The sequence below is a fragment of the Drosophila arizonae genome, chromosome 2 (genome assembly GCF_054131065.1).
Source record: "Drosophila arizonae isolate 15081-1271.41 chromosome 2, UAZ_ARI_1.0, whole genome shotgun sequence".
NCBI classification, from domain to species: Eukaryota; Metazoa; Arthropoda; class Insecta; order Diptera; family Drosophilidae; genus Drosophila; species Drosophila arizonae.
In genome coordinates, this window is record NC_142922.1 from 2317620 (window position 1) to 2332310 (window position 14691).

The 14691-nt window shown below is 42.5% G+C and overlaps 7 protein-coding genes across 12 annotated transcripts; 5 read left to right on the forward strand and 2 right to left on the reverse strand.

The window, feature by feature from the left end:
• Positions 1-611: 611 nt before the first annotated feature.
• Positions 612-1394, reverse strand: LOC108621392 (uncharacterized). Of its 4 annotated transcripts, none has more exons than XM_089461988.1 (3): positions 1259-1394; positions 978-1200; positions 612-783 (listed from the first exon to the last, which is right to left on the reverse strand). In XM_089461988.1, the coding sequence occupies exons 1-3, from the start codon at positions 1261-1263 to the stop codon at positions 667-669; spliced, it is 345 nt and encodes a 114-aa protein (XP_089318114.1). In that variant the 5' UTR covers positions 1264-1394; the 3' UTR covers positions 612-666. The 4 variants fall into 4 exon arrangements, with proteins under 4 accessions (XP_089318114.1, XP_017874170.2, XP_089318115.1 ...); XM_018018681.2 differs by having other exon boundaries at positions 612-824; XM_089461989.1 differs by lacking the exon at positions 1259-1394 and having other exon boundaries at positions 944-1211.
• A 148-nt stretch (positions 1395-1542) lies between these two features.
• LOC108621391 (ADP-ribosylation factor-like protein 3) lies at positions 1543-4422 on the forward strand. Of its 3 annotated transcripts, XM_018018680.2 has the most exons (4): positions 3146-3286; positions 3655-3783; positions 3844-3975; positions 4040-4422. In XM_018018680.2, the coding sequence occupies exons 1-4, from the start codon at positions 3284-3286 to the stop codon at positions 4313-4315; spliced, it is 540 nt and encodes a 179-aa protein (XP_017874169.1). In that variant the 5' UTR covers positions 3146-3283; the 3' UTR covers positions 4316-4422. The 3 variants fall into 3 exon arrangements, with proteins under 3 accessions (XP_089318113.1, XP_017874169.1, XP_017874167.1); XM_089461987.1 differs by lacking the exon at positions 3146-3286 and adding an exon at positions 1543-1682 and having other exon boundaries at positions 3655-3975; XM_018018678.2 differs by having other exon boundaries at positions 3655-3975.
• LOC108621385 (RCC1 domain-containing protein 1) lies at positions 1692-6100 on the reverse strand. Its single transcript, XM_018018668.2, has 5 exons — positions 5558-6100; positions 2936-3158; positions 2359-2863; positions 2226-2301; positions 1692-2145 (listed from the first exon to the last, which is right to left on the reverse strand). The coding sequence occupies exons 2-5, from the start codon at positions 3030-3032 to the stop codon at positions 1717-1719; spliced, it is 1107 nt and encodes a 368-aa protein (XP_017874157.1). The 5' UTR covers positions 3033-3158; positions 5558-6100; the 3' UTR covers positions 1692-1716.
• Positions 4438-5719, forward strand: LOC108621390 (ADP-ribosylation factor-like protein 3). Its single transcript, XM_018018677.2, has 4 exons — positions 4438-4681; positions 4750-4890; positions 4949-5185; positions 5252-5719. The coding sequence occupies exons 1-4, from the start codon at positions 4556-4558 to the stop codon at positions 5384-5386; spliced, it is 639 nt and encodes a 212-aa protein (XP_017874166.1). The 5' UTR covers positions 4438-4555; the 3' UTR covers positions 5387-5719.
• Positions 6101-6287: 187 nt separating the features above from the next.
• LOC108621383 (uncharacterized) lies at positions 6288-9674 on the forward strand. Its single transcript, XM_018018667.2, has 5 exons — positions 6288-7430; positions 7557-7705; positions 8664-8943; positions 9095-9379; positions 9470-9674. Exons 1-5 carry the CDS (start codon positions 6615-6617, stop codon positions 9548-9550), a joined length of 1611 nt encoding a protein of 536 aa, XP_017874156.1. The 5' UTR covers positions 6288-6614; the 3' UTR covers positions 9551-9674.
• Positions 9675-10718: 1044 nt separating this feature from the next.
• St2 (Sulfotransferase 2) lies at positions 10719-13085 on the forward strand. Its single transcript, XM_018018670.2, has 2 exons — positions 10719-11284; positions 11350-13085. Exons 1-2 carry the CDS (start codon positions 10950-10952, stop codon positions 11963-11965), a joined length of 951 nt encoding a protein of 316 aa, XP_017874159.1. The 5' UTR covers positions 10719-10949; the 3' UTR covers positions 11966-13085.
• On the forward strand, positions 12873-14563 carry Drice (Death related ICE-like caspase). The gene has a single exon (XM_018018669.2). The coding sequence runs from the start codon at positions 13109-13111 to the stop codon at positions 14144-14146; it is 1038 nt and encodes a 345-aa protein (XP_017874158.1). The 5' UTR covers positions 12873-13108; the 3' UTR covers positions 14147-14563.
• The last annotated feature ends 128 nt before the right edge of the window (positions 14564-14691 follow it).

Genomic DNA, 14691 nt, shown 5'->3' on the forward strand with positions numbered 1-14691 from the left:
TTAAGCAAGCCATCGCTATTGAAGCTAGAGATTTGAATTTTCGATTATATAATCGTCACGATTTTCGCAATCTACCCACTGGAGGCGTGACAAATTGGAAATGCATTTTCCGGTATCTCAGAAGCCATGCAGAGCTGCTAGGAAAGTTTGGAATATATGAAAAGAAGGCAGGAAAATTCTGGTCCGCAGACACGACGGTGCCTTGAGTGCCGTTATAACCGTATTCTATTGCAACGACGTCTATTGCACGATTCGTGAGTGAGTATTCAGTAGTCGATCATGCCCAATTGAGACTTTTTCATTTGCTTTTTTCTGGTTATGCTTAGATAATATTGTTTTCCATATGACATATAAAATTATAAAGATCATATTATATATAACAATTAATTTAAATATAAATAATAAATATTATTCAGAATGTGGAAATTCTTTTTTAATTTCCTTAGAATAAATAAACGACTCCAATCGAAAAAATACATGCAATTCCAATAACAACAAATTATCACACCGTTTCCAAGAAATGCCCAACCCAACCCAGCATTACACCCACACACACACACAGAGGCGAGCGATTTAGTCGCTGCCTCTGACGATCTACAAGTGCTGAAAAGTTGATTGCACTGCGTGCCAGACTTTTGCTAAAGCAAATATTGTTTAATAACATTTTTAAAAATAAAATTTACTGATTACACGCGCGACTGCAACAACGACAACGACAACGAGAACGCCAGCGTCAGCGTCAGCGTTAATGAGCGAGGCAACAGTGGGACATCGGCCTCGGACCTATCCCAAGACAAAAAACAATCAGAACAACAAGAACAAAACTGAAATAAAAATAGAAAAGAAACAAAAAATTGATATGCCCCACACTCGTGTGGTTCAGGGAGGTTTACTGCCGTGAGATGTCAAAAAAAGAAATTACATTTTTTGAAATTAGACTCACCGCATTACACCACTAACGGCATATTGCGTCCCACCTGGATAGAGTGCATAATCTCCATGATCAAAATGAATATCAGAAAGTTTTCGATCGACTGGCGGAGTAGCATGTAGACCATTTGCTCGTTCTGCGAGCGATCGCTGGAGACCCACACCAGATAATCATCGCCCAGGGCATCCTGAATCGAGCGATTCGTATACCTATAGGGATACAACAGGTGCACTCCAATCCGCCAGAATAGCACAAAAAATATGCTGGGACTGTTTGCCATTCGATTACCAATTCGATTTGGAGAGAACACTTTCTTTACACACTTACGCCATGTTTAGCCGTAGGGCAGCAGCTTTTAATTTAATCTGCCTTTCCCTGACTTTGTTGTTGTAATTTTCGGCCTTTTTTTCTTTCGTTTTTTTTCTTTTTACTTTATATAATGAAATTTTGTAAATTCGTACGTCACTTTCCTAAAAAGGCTCCTTCGTACAAAATTATTGCATATAATATAAAACTTTATATATAAAAAAATATATATTGACTTTTAGTTAAATTTTAGTTCTTTAATTAACAATTTTGAAAAGGCGTTATTTTACTGGTTCGAGACCTAGCTAAGGCAATAGCTAAAACAGCATGTGCTTGAGCGAGATAGCTGCATGCGCTGTGCTGAGTTGTATAGCAACCAGCTTTTAAAGGTGTAACAAAAGGTGGCTGTTCAAAAAGTAAAAATGAATGAATATACAAATTTAAAGCAAGTATATAAAATATACAAATATTTACTGAATTTACTCAGACAAAGCAATCAAAGTGGACCAAGGACCACACACTACATTATAATCGCAGTCTTTGGGCAGCTGCTGCATAGCATTAAAACTATCCAAATAGGCCAATTTGGACGGCTGTTGACCAAGTTGACCGTGTGCACACCAGCCACAAGCCCAGAGTCGACCACAGCTGCACTGGATAAGCGTGTGCCGTGATCCTGCGTAAGCCTTTATGGGAGCACACACATCAGCCTCTGCCTCAACAGCTGCACAGCATGCTGGCAAATCCTGCAGTTGGGGCAAGGGATAAACCGTGGGCTCCTTAAGCAGGCCATCCGGCTTCATGACGCGCATGCCCAGCTGTCCATTACAATTCCAGCCCCACACATAGAGATCGCCAAATGCTGAAATAGCTGCACTATGCCAGCCACCGGCCGCAATGTGTGTTATCTAGCAAATAGGCATTAGTTGAATAACGAAGATAACAAACTGACAAACTGACAAAATTAGTCATAAGTCTATTTGCTCACCTTAATGCCCGCCAGTGGCTCGAGTAAAAGCGGACGCTCTTCCACACCCAAACTCTCGTGACCCAGTTGCCCACGTCTGTGAAGTATGCAAATGCCTTAAATCTTAGTCAAATTAACGATAGTGAAATCTTACAGTCCGTTGCCCCAACTGTAGACATCGCCATTGCCGTTCAGTAGCAGCGCGTGCTCGTGTCCGCACTCCAACTGCCGCACTCGCCACGAGCCCTGCGGAAAGCGATGCAGGCAACTGGGTATGCTATACACAGCATTCCCCGCCGTGATGGCCACATTGATGTGCGAGCCGCAGGCAATGTGGGTGATGGAGATTTCATCGGCTTCCTTCGCCTGGCCAAATATGTTTCGCTTTGCAGAAGGTGCTTCTAATTTTACGGCCTGCAGTGTGGCATTCAACTCCGCTCGCAGCTTATATAACTGGCCACTCTGCAGCAACACCAAGCAATGGGCATCGCAAGCCGCCAAGGCTTTTATCTCTTCAGATGCATGCACTTCCAACCTTTCCTCTGGCTTGCTAACTAGCAGTCCTTGCAGCCACAGTTTCTTGCCCACAGCATAAGCCGTGTAACGCCAGCTCAGAGCAAGTATTATTTTGCCGGCGCTATCATCCGGCAGACTGATTTCTAACAAGGATTTAAACATACAAAATTAGCATTTAATTTGAGCACGTATCAACTTGTTGCACACTTACGAACCGGTTAGGGCATTGACTCGACCGGAAGTGCGTTCCGTGTTGCTCGCATTGTGCTGACCAAATGCATTGAAGCCCGTAAATAGCAACCGTCGTCTCATCTTCCGCTTCTCGGAGAGCGTTTGCGCAGCGGGGCGATTCGATTCGAAGCGGGGCGCTACCTGCGTCTGCTCTGTTGCTCTATTGTGTTTGGTCGACCGTTGTTCAGTTGCTAGCTAGCATTGCACCTGTAATGTTGTCGGCGATTTTGGTGGTGGTTTTTAATCAGTTTTTCAAATTCAAGTGCTAGAGTTCAAATTAATTTAACCGATCGCCGCTAAGCGTGCCAGTACTGCTATTGTTATTTATCAAAATGGTAGGTTGTACGCCCACTCATTCCATATCGTTGAGCAAACAAAGGCTTGAATAATTGCAGTTTTTTGTAATATTATTAAATCGCCTCAAATTATCCAATTTATAATTTGTTTATTATTTGTTGTCGTCATGGCAACTTGTGCATGTGAGCATATCGATAACTGGCGCTTATCGCCAGCTGTTGCTGAAGAAGTGTGGCCAGCTGTAAAAGCTCGATACCTCACGCGATATCGATTTGCATAAAGAGCGCCAGTTAATCGAGCTTCAAACGTGCACATCGTAATGTTTAGCTTGTGATGTTTAGCTGTAGTAAAAGCTTATTATTTACTCTTTAAATATTAGTTTTATTTAAATATTTCTTGTATATAGGGTCTACTTTCGCTGCTGCGCAAACTACGACCCAATCCAGAGAAGGAGGCACGTATTTTACTGCTCGGCTTGGACAACGCAGGCAAGACAACAATCCTCAAACAGCTCGCTTCCGAGGATATAACAACGGTGAGTATTATGGAACAGATGCGTTCTTGCTTTCCTAATAGACTTTCCAATCATTCGCAGGTGACGCCCACCGCCGGCTTTAACATCAAATCCGTTGCTGCAGATGGCTTCAAGTTGAATGTGTGGGACATTGGTGGTCAATGGAAGATTAGGCCTTATTGGAAGAACTATTTTGCCAACACAGATGTCTTGGTAACTAAACCAAACAAACTGGTAGTCTTCAGTTATTCTATAATTATCTTTTTACTCTAATTAGATCTACGTTATAGACTGCACGGATCGGGCACGACTGTCGGAAACGGGCAGCGAGCTCTTCGAGATGCTCATGGACAATCGCTTGAAGAGAGTGCCGCTGCTGGTCTTTGCCAACAAGCAGGACTTGCCCAATGCCATGAGCGCCTCCGAGGTAGCCGAAGCGTTGGGTCTGGTGCGTCTGGAGGAGCGCAGCTGGGAGATCAAAGCCTGCACAGCTGTCGATGGCACTGGCATCAAGGAGGGCATGGACTGGGTGTGCAAGAATATGAAAAAATAGTTTAAGCAGAAGAGAAAAATAATTAATTCAAATTAATGCGGATGTGAATATTGTTTTGGTAGAAAAGAAAGCTTAATTAAAAGTGTCCTTAAATATTTACATATAAACTTTGACTGATTGAAAAGTTTTGGTCTCGTAGTATACAAATCTTAGTAGTAGCTCGTATACGGCTGACACTTCACAAAATATAAACAAAAACAGAAACAAAACAATTAAATAAATTTCCAACCTAACAAAGGTATGACCACGCTCCTGGGCAAGCTGCGCAAGGCGCCCAAGAAGGAGTTCAATGTGCTCATCCTGGGCCTCAACAATGCGGGCAAGAGCACCTTGGCGGCACGTCTCGGCCTGGAAACCGATGATGCCGTAAGAGCAAACTGATCTTTGATTCCATATCATCTATTTTATCTGTATACGTGTATCTTTTGGGTCAGGTCAAGCAGGTTACTCCGACGGTTGACCTAACAGAAAGGCATTTGAAATTTAAGAAAATGAAAGTTTGTTTGCGTGATTTGAGTGGTCAGTGTAGAATGCGTAAGTCGTGGCATTCATTCTATAAGGATGCCAATGTATTGGTAAGTGACACATTCTAATCCTTGCCCAGCCCATACACTTCATTAATATTCTTGGCAGATCTTTGTTATCGACAGCGCGGATGCATCTCGTCTGAGTGAGGCACGCTGTGAGCTGTGCGAGGTTCTGCTGGATGAGCGACTTTCGCATGTGCCGCTGCTGCTTCTGGCCAATAAACAGGATGCCTTTGGTGCTCTGCCCAGCTCCATGATTGTTGAGCTGCTAGGCCTGAATCGCATCGAGGGTCGTCCATGGAAAATATACGAATGCTCCTCATTGGCAGGCGTGGGCATCGACGTGAGTGGAGATTTACACAATATATAGTATATAATCGTTATATATTGAAATAATTCTGCACTTTAGAACACCGTTAATTGGATCTACGAGCGATTGAAGAAACTGCGGCCAGCAAGTCTTTTTAGCAGGTTTCTTACTCCTTATTTTTTGTTTGGACCCACATGTTTGTTGGATCGTCGACCAGGGGGCATGGACGATTAATAAAATTTATGTAACTGGCACACATCGAATAATCTATTATTCATTTCGAATTCAATTCGAGCAACAACAACTACAGGTTGAAGAAGAATGACAACAAATAGGCCATGGCACACATCTGGGCAAGAAGAAGAGAATTTCAAACCCGTCAATTTATATTAAGTTTATACATACCTTTGCCTTCGATAACTAAAAATTAATGTTGCGACATTTATTTTGGATTTAAAATGTTCTCAACAACGAAATTTTAATACTCTTACACAAACAGATTAACTTAATGTTAACTTGAATCAGCTGTAATATTATAAGAAATGTATAAAAGAAATGTACAAGAATGTTGAACTTGACTTGTTATAGAATTAGCAAAGCTCTATCTAGTAATTTTGTTTTTGTTTTTTTGCTTCGATGAGCTTTAATAACAGTTCAAAAATGTCGTTAGTATTGCTGTCATGTAATTCCATTCTGCAAGGGTAAGCGTGTGTGTGTGCGTTAACTTAGCATAAAGAACGAAAGAGAAATAAAGCTGAAGCGTTGACTTTGACCACACCACTGCGAGAAGAGCGACACACTAAGAATGTGTGTGTAAAAAGAAAGTGGGTAGAAAATATAAACAAAGTTAAAAGCCAACAACACAGCCATAGAACAGCGCAAAAGTATTTATGTATATAGACACACACGCACACACGTCATGTACGTGTTTATGCGGGCAGCAAACTGACGTGGACAGCCCAGCGCACACAAGGCGCAGGCGTGAAGAAGCTTAAGGCCAAAGAGAGTGGGAGAGACAGAGAGAGATAGAGAGAGCGCGCGTGATCAAAGCAAAAGGAGAGCGCGCACAGCGAACACAGCTGTGCTCGAGGTCGAATGCAACATGTTGCATCGGCCCAGACGAGCGACTTAAGAAGTGTTACACACTGACTTCGAGGCACAGAAGAAAGAAAGTTTTCGTCTGGGTTGGCTGTGTTTGCTGCGCTACGGGCTTGGACACAGGCATACCTACATACACATATACATAGATAGTATATGTTTATTCATATTTTACTGTAGCAGCATAAGAAACGATTTGGGATTTCGTCTACCAATTTCTCAAGTCAGTGAAGCGTCGGTTGTGTTGTTGTTGTTGTTTAATTGGCCCAGCCACAAAAGAAATAATATATAAGCATACGAAAAAAAAAGTATCTCAAGTGTGTGATTGTGAAAGTTCTTGCCGAAAAAAGTATAAAGCAAAAAAATGTATATGAAACGAGCGCTGCTTCTGCTGGCGTTGCTCTGCGCACAGCCGTTTGGCCATATGGCCGAAGAGGAGGAGTCGAATCCATTGCTGGATATGGCCTCTGTCTTTATTCAGGAGGCATTGTCCAATAGTGGTGGCGGCGGCGGTGGAGGCGGTGCGGCCGGCGGCGGTGGCGCTGGGTTGGCTGGAGTGGCATCCCTAATCGGCAGCTTTATGCAGGCCAACGGCAAAGCTGGTGGAGGCGGTGGTGGCGGTGGAGGAGCCGCCATGCAAATCCTTTCGGGCCTGGGCAGCATGCTGGCTAACAATGCACGTGGCGGCAATGGAGGTGCTGATGGCGGTGGCTTCGATCCATCCATCATTGGCAATGTCCTGGAGATGTTCACCCAAGGCGATGATGAGGATACTGGTGATGCGCAGAAGCGCAGCAGTGGTGGTAGCGGCGGCGGCGTCGGCGGCGGTGCTGGCGCTGGCATTGGCCTGGACACCATTCTGCAAGTGGCATCCGCTTTCATGGGCAACCAAGGCGCTCCCGAAAAGCCCGCCAATCTTCCACATCAGAAGCAAAAGAGAGCCGTCAAGGAGGAGGAACCAGAGACGGAGAATGGGTTCATGAACCTGTTGCCACTAATCATGCAGGCAGTCAGCTCCTTTGCCGGACCCGAGGGCCAGCACACACAGGAGCGCCACAAGAGCCATGCATGGGTCCTGCCACCATTCCTGGAGCACGTGCACGTGCTGTGGGATCATTTCTCCAACTCCGAGCTAGCGGATGCACTGTACGAAAAGTCGGGCGTCAACAAGATAATGAAGGTATGGGACGATAATATTCAAAATTTTATTTATTATTATTCGAAAAAGAACCGAAGATCAAATGAGAGTGATGTAATATGTCATCGATTATTCATTCATCGATATGTATTTCTTACTTGTTTAAAGGGCTTCAAGGGTCGCGATGGCAAAGTCGATTACGATAAACTGTTCGAGTCACTGAATAATCAATCCTTCCGTCGTCGCTGGATTAAATCGGCCACTTTGTATTTGGCTGACTGGGCCAGCTATATAGCCAATCCGGAAAACTATCTCAGGTGAGCGTTTGCCGGGTGATCGATGCGTGTTAATTGTAGAACACGATTCTCTGTCTTAACGGTATTAAGCTGTTTAGCACCCTAATGTGATATGATTCTAACTCTCAGCGATGCTTACGTCTAATTGCAATACAAATGCGAGTACGCAACAGCTGCGTGTTGCTGTTGTTGTATCTGCCTGTTGAATTACCGTTAGCTGCTACCTGTTTGGCATCGAACATGTTTGAAGCTAGCCCGCTCGCGCGCTCACTTACCTTTTGACACACTTTTTTAGTGCTGGCAGCTTTTAGAACATGGTTGTTAATCTGAGTGGTCAACAACAATAAGAAGAAGAGAAGGCAGAAGGGGAGAAGAGAGAATTCAAGTCCAAATCCAATTGCAGGCTTCGCATTTTCGGATTTGGGTGTGCGCGCACGCGTGCATGAGTGTGTATCTGTGTGTGTGTATCGGCTTGCATGCGCCTGTGTGTGTGTGTGTGTGTGTGTGTGTGTTACAGTTACTACGACGATGGCATCATTAAGCATACAAATAAACCATACGAATGCCAGAACGGTTCATTTAGTATGCATGGTTGTTGTTGTTGTTGTTGTTGCTGTTGCTGTTGCTGTTGGCAAAACCTGTTTGGATGAGGAAGTGGGCCAAAGGCAAAGTAAATACTTGAAAAAGCACCGAGCTGCGAGTATTTAGGTCAAGCTGACTCAAGACACAATCAAAATGCAAAATTTTTGGCAATTATATTAATTACTCACGCCCCCGCTTATCATCAGCATATTATCATCAACATCATCGTCATTATTATGATCATCATGATGATCATTGTTATTAGACAACAATAATAACTTCCACTTTCTAGCGGCCCTTTCACTCAAATAGTGCTGCGTCAGCATTATATGAGTAACAATTTGATTTTCCATTTCTTTTTTCATTTTTTTCTTATTGCTTTTTGCACTTTCCACAGATACTTCCAGACGGCGCAAATCATGTTTAACGGTCTATTGAAGTCTCAAGGTTATCCCAAGCAAACCTATTTCGATCCGGCACGCCCCAGCGAAACCATTTCAAATCTCTTGAACCACGTGGCCAAACACCATTTGAATGTGAAAATTGATTCGCGTCAATACGTGAAACCAGCTGTTGGCTATGCTAAGGAGCTGCTCAAACTGGGCCAAGCACGTGGTTTGCTGCAGTTCAATGCCACCGAGATCAGCGATCGATTGACGGATACGCTCAACCTAGAGGTAAGTCCATGCCACAGAACCGAATTGGAAAACAGAAAACGAATCTAAGCCAAGCAGATAGCACAAATGCAATTAATTACGCTACAACAAATTTTCTCTTTTCCCATTTTTCTTCTTTTTCTACGATTGTTCGATAAACGCATCAAAACAGGTTATCGAACCGGTGCTAAAAGTCCATCGCGCCTACAGATTCATCTCCAAGTCGCCGCAATGCGATCGCTATGTGCTTTGTGAGCTAAATGCAGCCGCTCTCGAACAGCAACAGCAGCAGGAATCGAAGAAATCGACGAAGACAACGGCCGGCGGTCTCATTGCCGGCGTTAGTCCGAAAATTGTTAAGATCGGCAGCATGGGTGCCGCGATCTTCATTAGCACTGAAACCGGTACACCATTCTGGACGCTGTTCGGTGTAATCAATGCGCCATATAATTGCGAGGTGAGCATCCGTCTCTATAACCATTCCAATTGCTGTTACCGTTATCTATTTGGAATTTGTCGACTAATCGTGTTGCTCCCCTCACCTCAGGCTAAATACCCCGTCGACTGCAACGGCTTCCACGAGGGCGAGGCCAAGGTGACCACGGAATACGTGCACAACGAGCTGTAGTTGCCCCAAACTACCAACGACGACTGCTAAGCGTGCTTATTAGAATGATATAGATGTAGTTGAATCAAAAATTTCTCAATGTAAATAGTATTACGAATGGCAATAAATCTTAATGTAATTGGAAGTCGTGTGAGGATGTCTTGGTTCAGGATGTAAATAATCAACTTTCAAGGTAACAACATACTTTATATTCGAATAACATATCAAATTACTCTTTGCAAAACATATACATATACAATACTTTTAAAATATTTAAACAAAATCAATAATTTAAGTATTTTAAAATATATATACGTATTTGAGTGAAACAAAAAAATAAATGTTTTACATTTTTAATATAAAATCGAATATGAAGATTAATGTAAATTAAATATGCGAGAGATTTCATTGAAGCCTATTTACGGATCTATTGATAGAAGTATAGACTCATTATAATTTTTAAATAAATAATTTAACATTTTTACAATATTTTATTAATATTTTAATTGTATCATTTTTTATTTTATTTATTTATTTTATTTTTATCATTAAAATATTTTTAGATTTTAAAAAGTATTCTTAACTTTTTTTGTTATACATAGAGTATATATTCAAGTTTTTTTCTTTGTGAAATTCTTCACAATAATCTATTCTTCATCATTGCTAAGTTCATTGAACAGCAAACCAGATTAAATCTGTCTGCTTACCAGCCTATAAAATTAACTCTTATTTTGAAAAAGATAAAAGAGGAATGATTAAAGCTACTTAAACTACAATAAAGATAAGTTTAGGCATTTTAAAGACAATTGAAAATCGTTAACCCCAAATGGATAACTCACTGCGAAGTCTCTCTAAAATATCGTACTACCATAAATATGGGATACCAAATTAAACCAAAACAACCCCGACAAAAGTCTAGCTAATATGTGTGTGGGAGATACCAATCTGTTTGCTAAACTTGAACTGAACTGTAATTTAGGTAATTTCAGGTACTGTGGCGACAACTTAAAATCATTAACCCTAACTGGATAAGTATCATGCTCTATCCGATGTCTCTTTGAAACATCATACTTACGTAGTATAGTATACCAAATTAAGCCGTAAACAACCCCAACAAAACGCCAGATAATGGGCGTGGGGTAAACCAACTTGGACGGATTTGTGCCGGGACATTAGACATTGAGCTTTGAGCATTGAGCGGTGAGCACTTGGCTAACAATTTGAACTGCTGCAGTTTACATTCGCGATGGCAGCGAGCCGGTTTCTGTTTTTCGGTTGGTGCAAAAACAAGTTCATGTTGCGGAAAACTTAGATGGATTCCCGTTAGCCTCACTTTCACCGCACGCTTGGGCTGACTTTCCACTTGGCTGTTGCAGCCAGTCGTTGGCCGACAGTGCAGAGAAAAGGTAGCAACGCCATCATGCAGCTCACCTACCGGGAATTGGATGCAGATATAGTGCGTCGCACGAACGCTGTGTTTCCAGTGCAGGATTGCTTCGTGGAGGTGCTGCCCGATCAGCTAATCATACCACGCAAGTATATCGAAATGGGCGAGTCTATACGCGACTTACCCATCTACAAGGATGATGTTTGGATGGTGTCGTACCCTCGCACCGGCTCGACATGGGCGCAGGAGATGATCTGGCTATTGGGCCATCAGCTGGATTACGAGGCGGCCAAGCAAGATTTGCGCATGCGCGCACCCTTGATCGAGCTATCCGCTCTGTTCAGCACGGATCATCATCAGTGGGTGTCGTACGTATAAGAGATCCATCGCTACTTCTTACAGGTATACAGGTATAACTTTAACCCACCCACAGCGATGCCTTTGGCAACACAGTGGAGCTGGTTAAGAATCTGCCCCGCCCACGTTATGCGCGGTCGCATCTCTCCTGGCAGCTGCTGCCCTCGCAGTTGGACACGGTGAAGCCAAAAATTGTGTACACTGCTCGCAATCCGAAGGATCTGTGTGTTTCCTATTATCACTACTGCAAGCTGCTCCATGGCATCAATGGAGAGTTTGAGCAGTTCGTGGACCTCTTTCTGGGCGGGCACACGCCCATGGGCTCGTATTGGAAGCATGTGCTGCCCTTCTGGAAGCGCAGCTTCGATGACAACGTCTTGTTTATCAAGTACGAGGATATGGTGCGCGATCTGCCCGCCGTGATAAGACGATGTGCTCAATTCCTGAATGTTACGGAGCTGCTCAATGAAGAGAACATGAAGAGCATCTGCCAGCATCTGAAGTTTGACAGCATGCAAAGCAATGGGGCTATCAATATGGAGAAGTTGATTCCGCAGCGAGAGACGAAGTTCATACGCAAGGGCAAGGTCGGCGACTGGCGGAATCACATGACCGACGAAATATCAGAACGATTTGATTCTTGGTCCGAGCAACATTTAAGGGGAAGCGGCTTGAAATTTGATTACGATTAAGCCAATATCAAACATACATACATATACATATACATACATTCATACATACATATATGGTACTCAATGCTAGTTTAAACGGCACTCTTCCCATATATGTATACATCGGATAAAAAGAAAAGAAAGTAACAATTATGGATAAATGTGTATACATACAGACATATATACATACATATAAGCTGGGTTTACTGGATTTCAAGATTTTACGTTCGCTGCCGTTTGAATCGATTTACATTAGTCTGATAAGTTATTTTCACCACAGAGCAGCTGTAAACAGAACTCAATTTCTATTAAAGCTATGACGTCACAAAATCAAGCTATTTGTGCGCGCGCTGAGCTTTGAATGAAAAGTTAAGCAATTTGAGTATTACCACTAACCATATAACATTGTTAAATTTATTTAGCTTCAGCTTCATAAAAAATATTATTGAGTTTATTCAATTTTATACAAATATATTGAATTCATGTATATTTAAACCAAATTATCGTGTTCAACTAATTGGTTGTTTTATTCACTTTTCAAATTCATCAAATGATTTATTGTTTTCATTTTCTTTCATTTCTCATTCACTTAACATTCTTTAGCATCTTCATATTTGCAAGCACTCTGGCATTGCATATTTTCGCATTTAAGAACGAGTTGCATTTTGCAATTCACCACTCTGTTATTGAGTAAGCTGGGCTGTTTTACAGCAGCAGTAAAATATCAAAATCAACTACAGCTGAATTTAATTTGCTAAATTTGTTAGTCGAAAATTAATTAAATAAATAAAACATTTGTTATAAACGAACTGAGTGTTGCATTTTAAATTACAACAGCGAGACTTACCGGTAAAAATACTGCATGCTGTTATTAACAGAACAGCGCCATGTTAAGTTTGCAAAAACCATAACATAAAAAAACAAACAAAGAGAGCGCAACAAACTAGACAAACTACTGCATCGCTGCAGTTTCGCATCGCATTTCTTTGTTATAACAACAAGTGTTCGCAGTTAAAATATATTTGTATGCCAAAAGGAAGCATTGTTAAATAATTTCTGCTATTAACTGTTTGCCTGGGCAACAATACCCGTGAAGTGTGACTCATCAAAAGAAAAAAAAAAAAGAAAAGAAAACAAGAAATATTCACAGGGTAATTTTTCACAATGGCCGCCAACAACAATAGCAGCAGCAACAACGAAATCGAGTCCACCGATCAGGTAGGCATACGCATCGAGGCCGCCACCAATACAGACGACTTAACCGATGCCTTTGGCTCCGTGGGCACGAGCAGCAGCACCAGTGCATCGACCTCGACAGCTTATAAACAAAGCCATTTTGGTAGCGGCGCCATCGGTCAGCTGGCCTCGAATGGCTACAGTTCCTCCGGATATCACAAGAATGTGGCCAAAATGGTGACCGAGCGACATGCTGCCGAGTACAATATGCGGCACAAGAATCGCGGCATGGCCATCATCTTCAATCACGAGCACTTCGATGTGCCCACCCTGAAGTCGCGTGCAGGCACAAATGTGGACTGCGAGAACCTGTCTCGAGTGCTGAAGCAACTGGATTTTGATGTCAGTGTGTACAAAGATTATCGCTATCAGGAGATTATGAGCACCATTAAATATGCCGCGTCACAGGATCACACGCATAACGATTGCATATTGGTGGCTATACTCTCGCACGGTGAAATGGGATATATCTATGCCAAGGATACGCAATATAAGCTGGACAACGTCTGGAGTCACTTCACTGCCAATCATTGCCCCACACTGGCCGGCAAGCCCAAGTTGTTCTTCATTCAGGCCTGCCAGGGTGACCGTCTGGATACGGGCGTCACCATGCAACGTGGTCGCACCGAAACGGACGGCGACTCCTCCATGAGCTACAAGATCCCCATCCATGCCGATTTCCTGATCGCCTATTCCACCATACCGGGCTTCTACTCGTGGCGGAATACCACTCGTGGCAGTTGGTTCATGCAGAGCCTCTGCGCCGAGCTGGCCGCTAATGGCAAGCGTATGGACATTCTCACCCTGCTCACCTTCGTCTGCCAGCGTGTCGCCGTCGATTTCGAGTCCTGCACACCGGATACTCCTGAGATGCATCAGCAGAAGCAAATACCCTGCATCACGACGATGCTAACACGCATTTTGCTATTCAGCGATAAGGAAAAGTCACTGGCTGGACGCAATTAATTATTTGCTATAAATACTACGGCTGACTAATCTAAGCTGCTGCTGACTGAAGCAGTGTGATACAAAAACAAACAAACAAAAGTTGGATATGACCTCGAAACAAACTGAAAATCTCGACAATTTTGCAATTTTTTACACCATTTTTAAAGATCCTATTTAGGGCAATTTTCCTGTGCCAGCTCCTGCCATGTCTTGATATTTGCCTGCTATGTGTCTATTGTCCGTCATACTTTATATATATATACATACATATATAATTATATAACAATTTATATCTCTTAATATTGTTAAGCGCAAAACATAGTCTATAAATTTTATACACATTTTTTATACTTTTATAAATACTCCAAATAATGTTAGAATGAGAAAACAAAGAACAATTAGTTTGATTTGCTAAATAAAGTATATTAAATTAAATCGATTGGCCTTTGCTTTGCCTGTGACTGGATCACACCATTTAGGAACGTGCACGACCGCAAGTAAAGGAAATTTTTCCGATTTAGGTGCGTCAAGTTGAGCCACGTTCGCTGAAAAGGAATTGACGG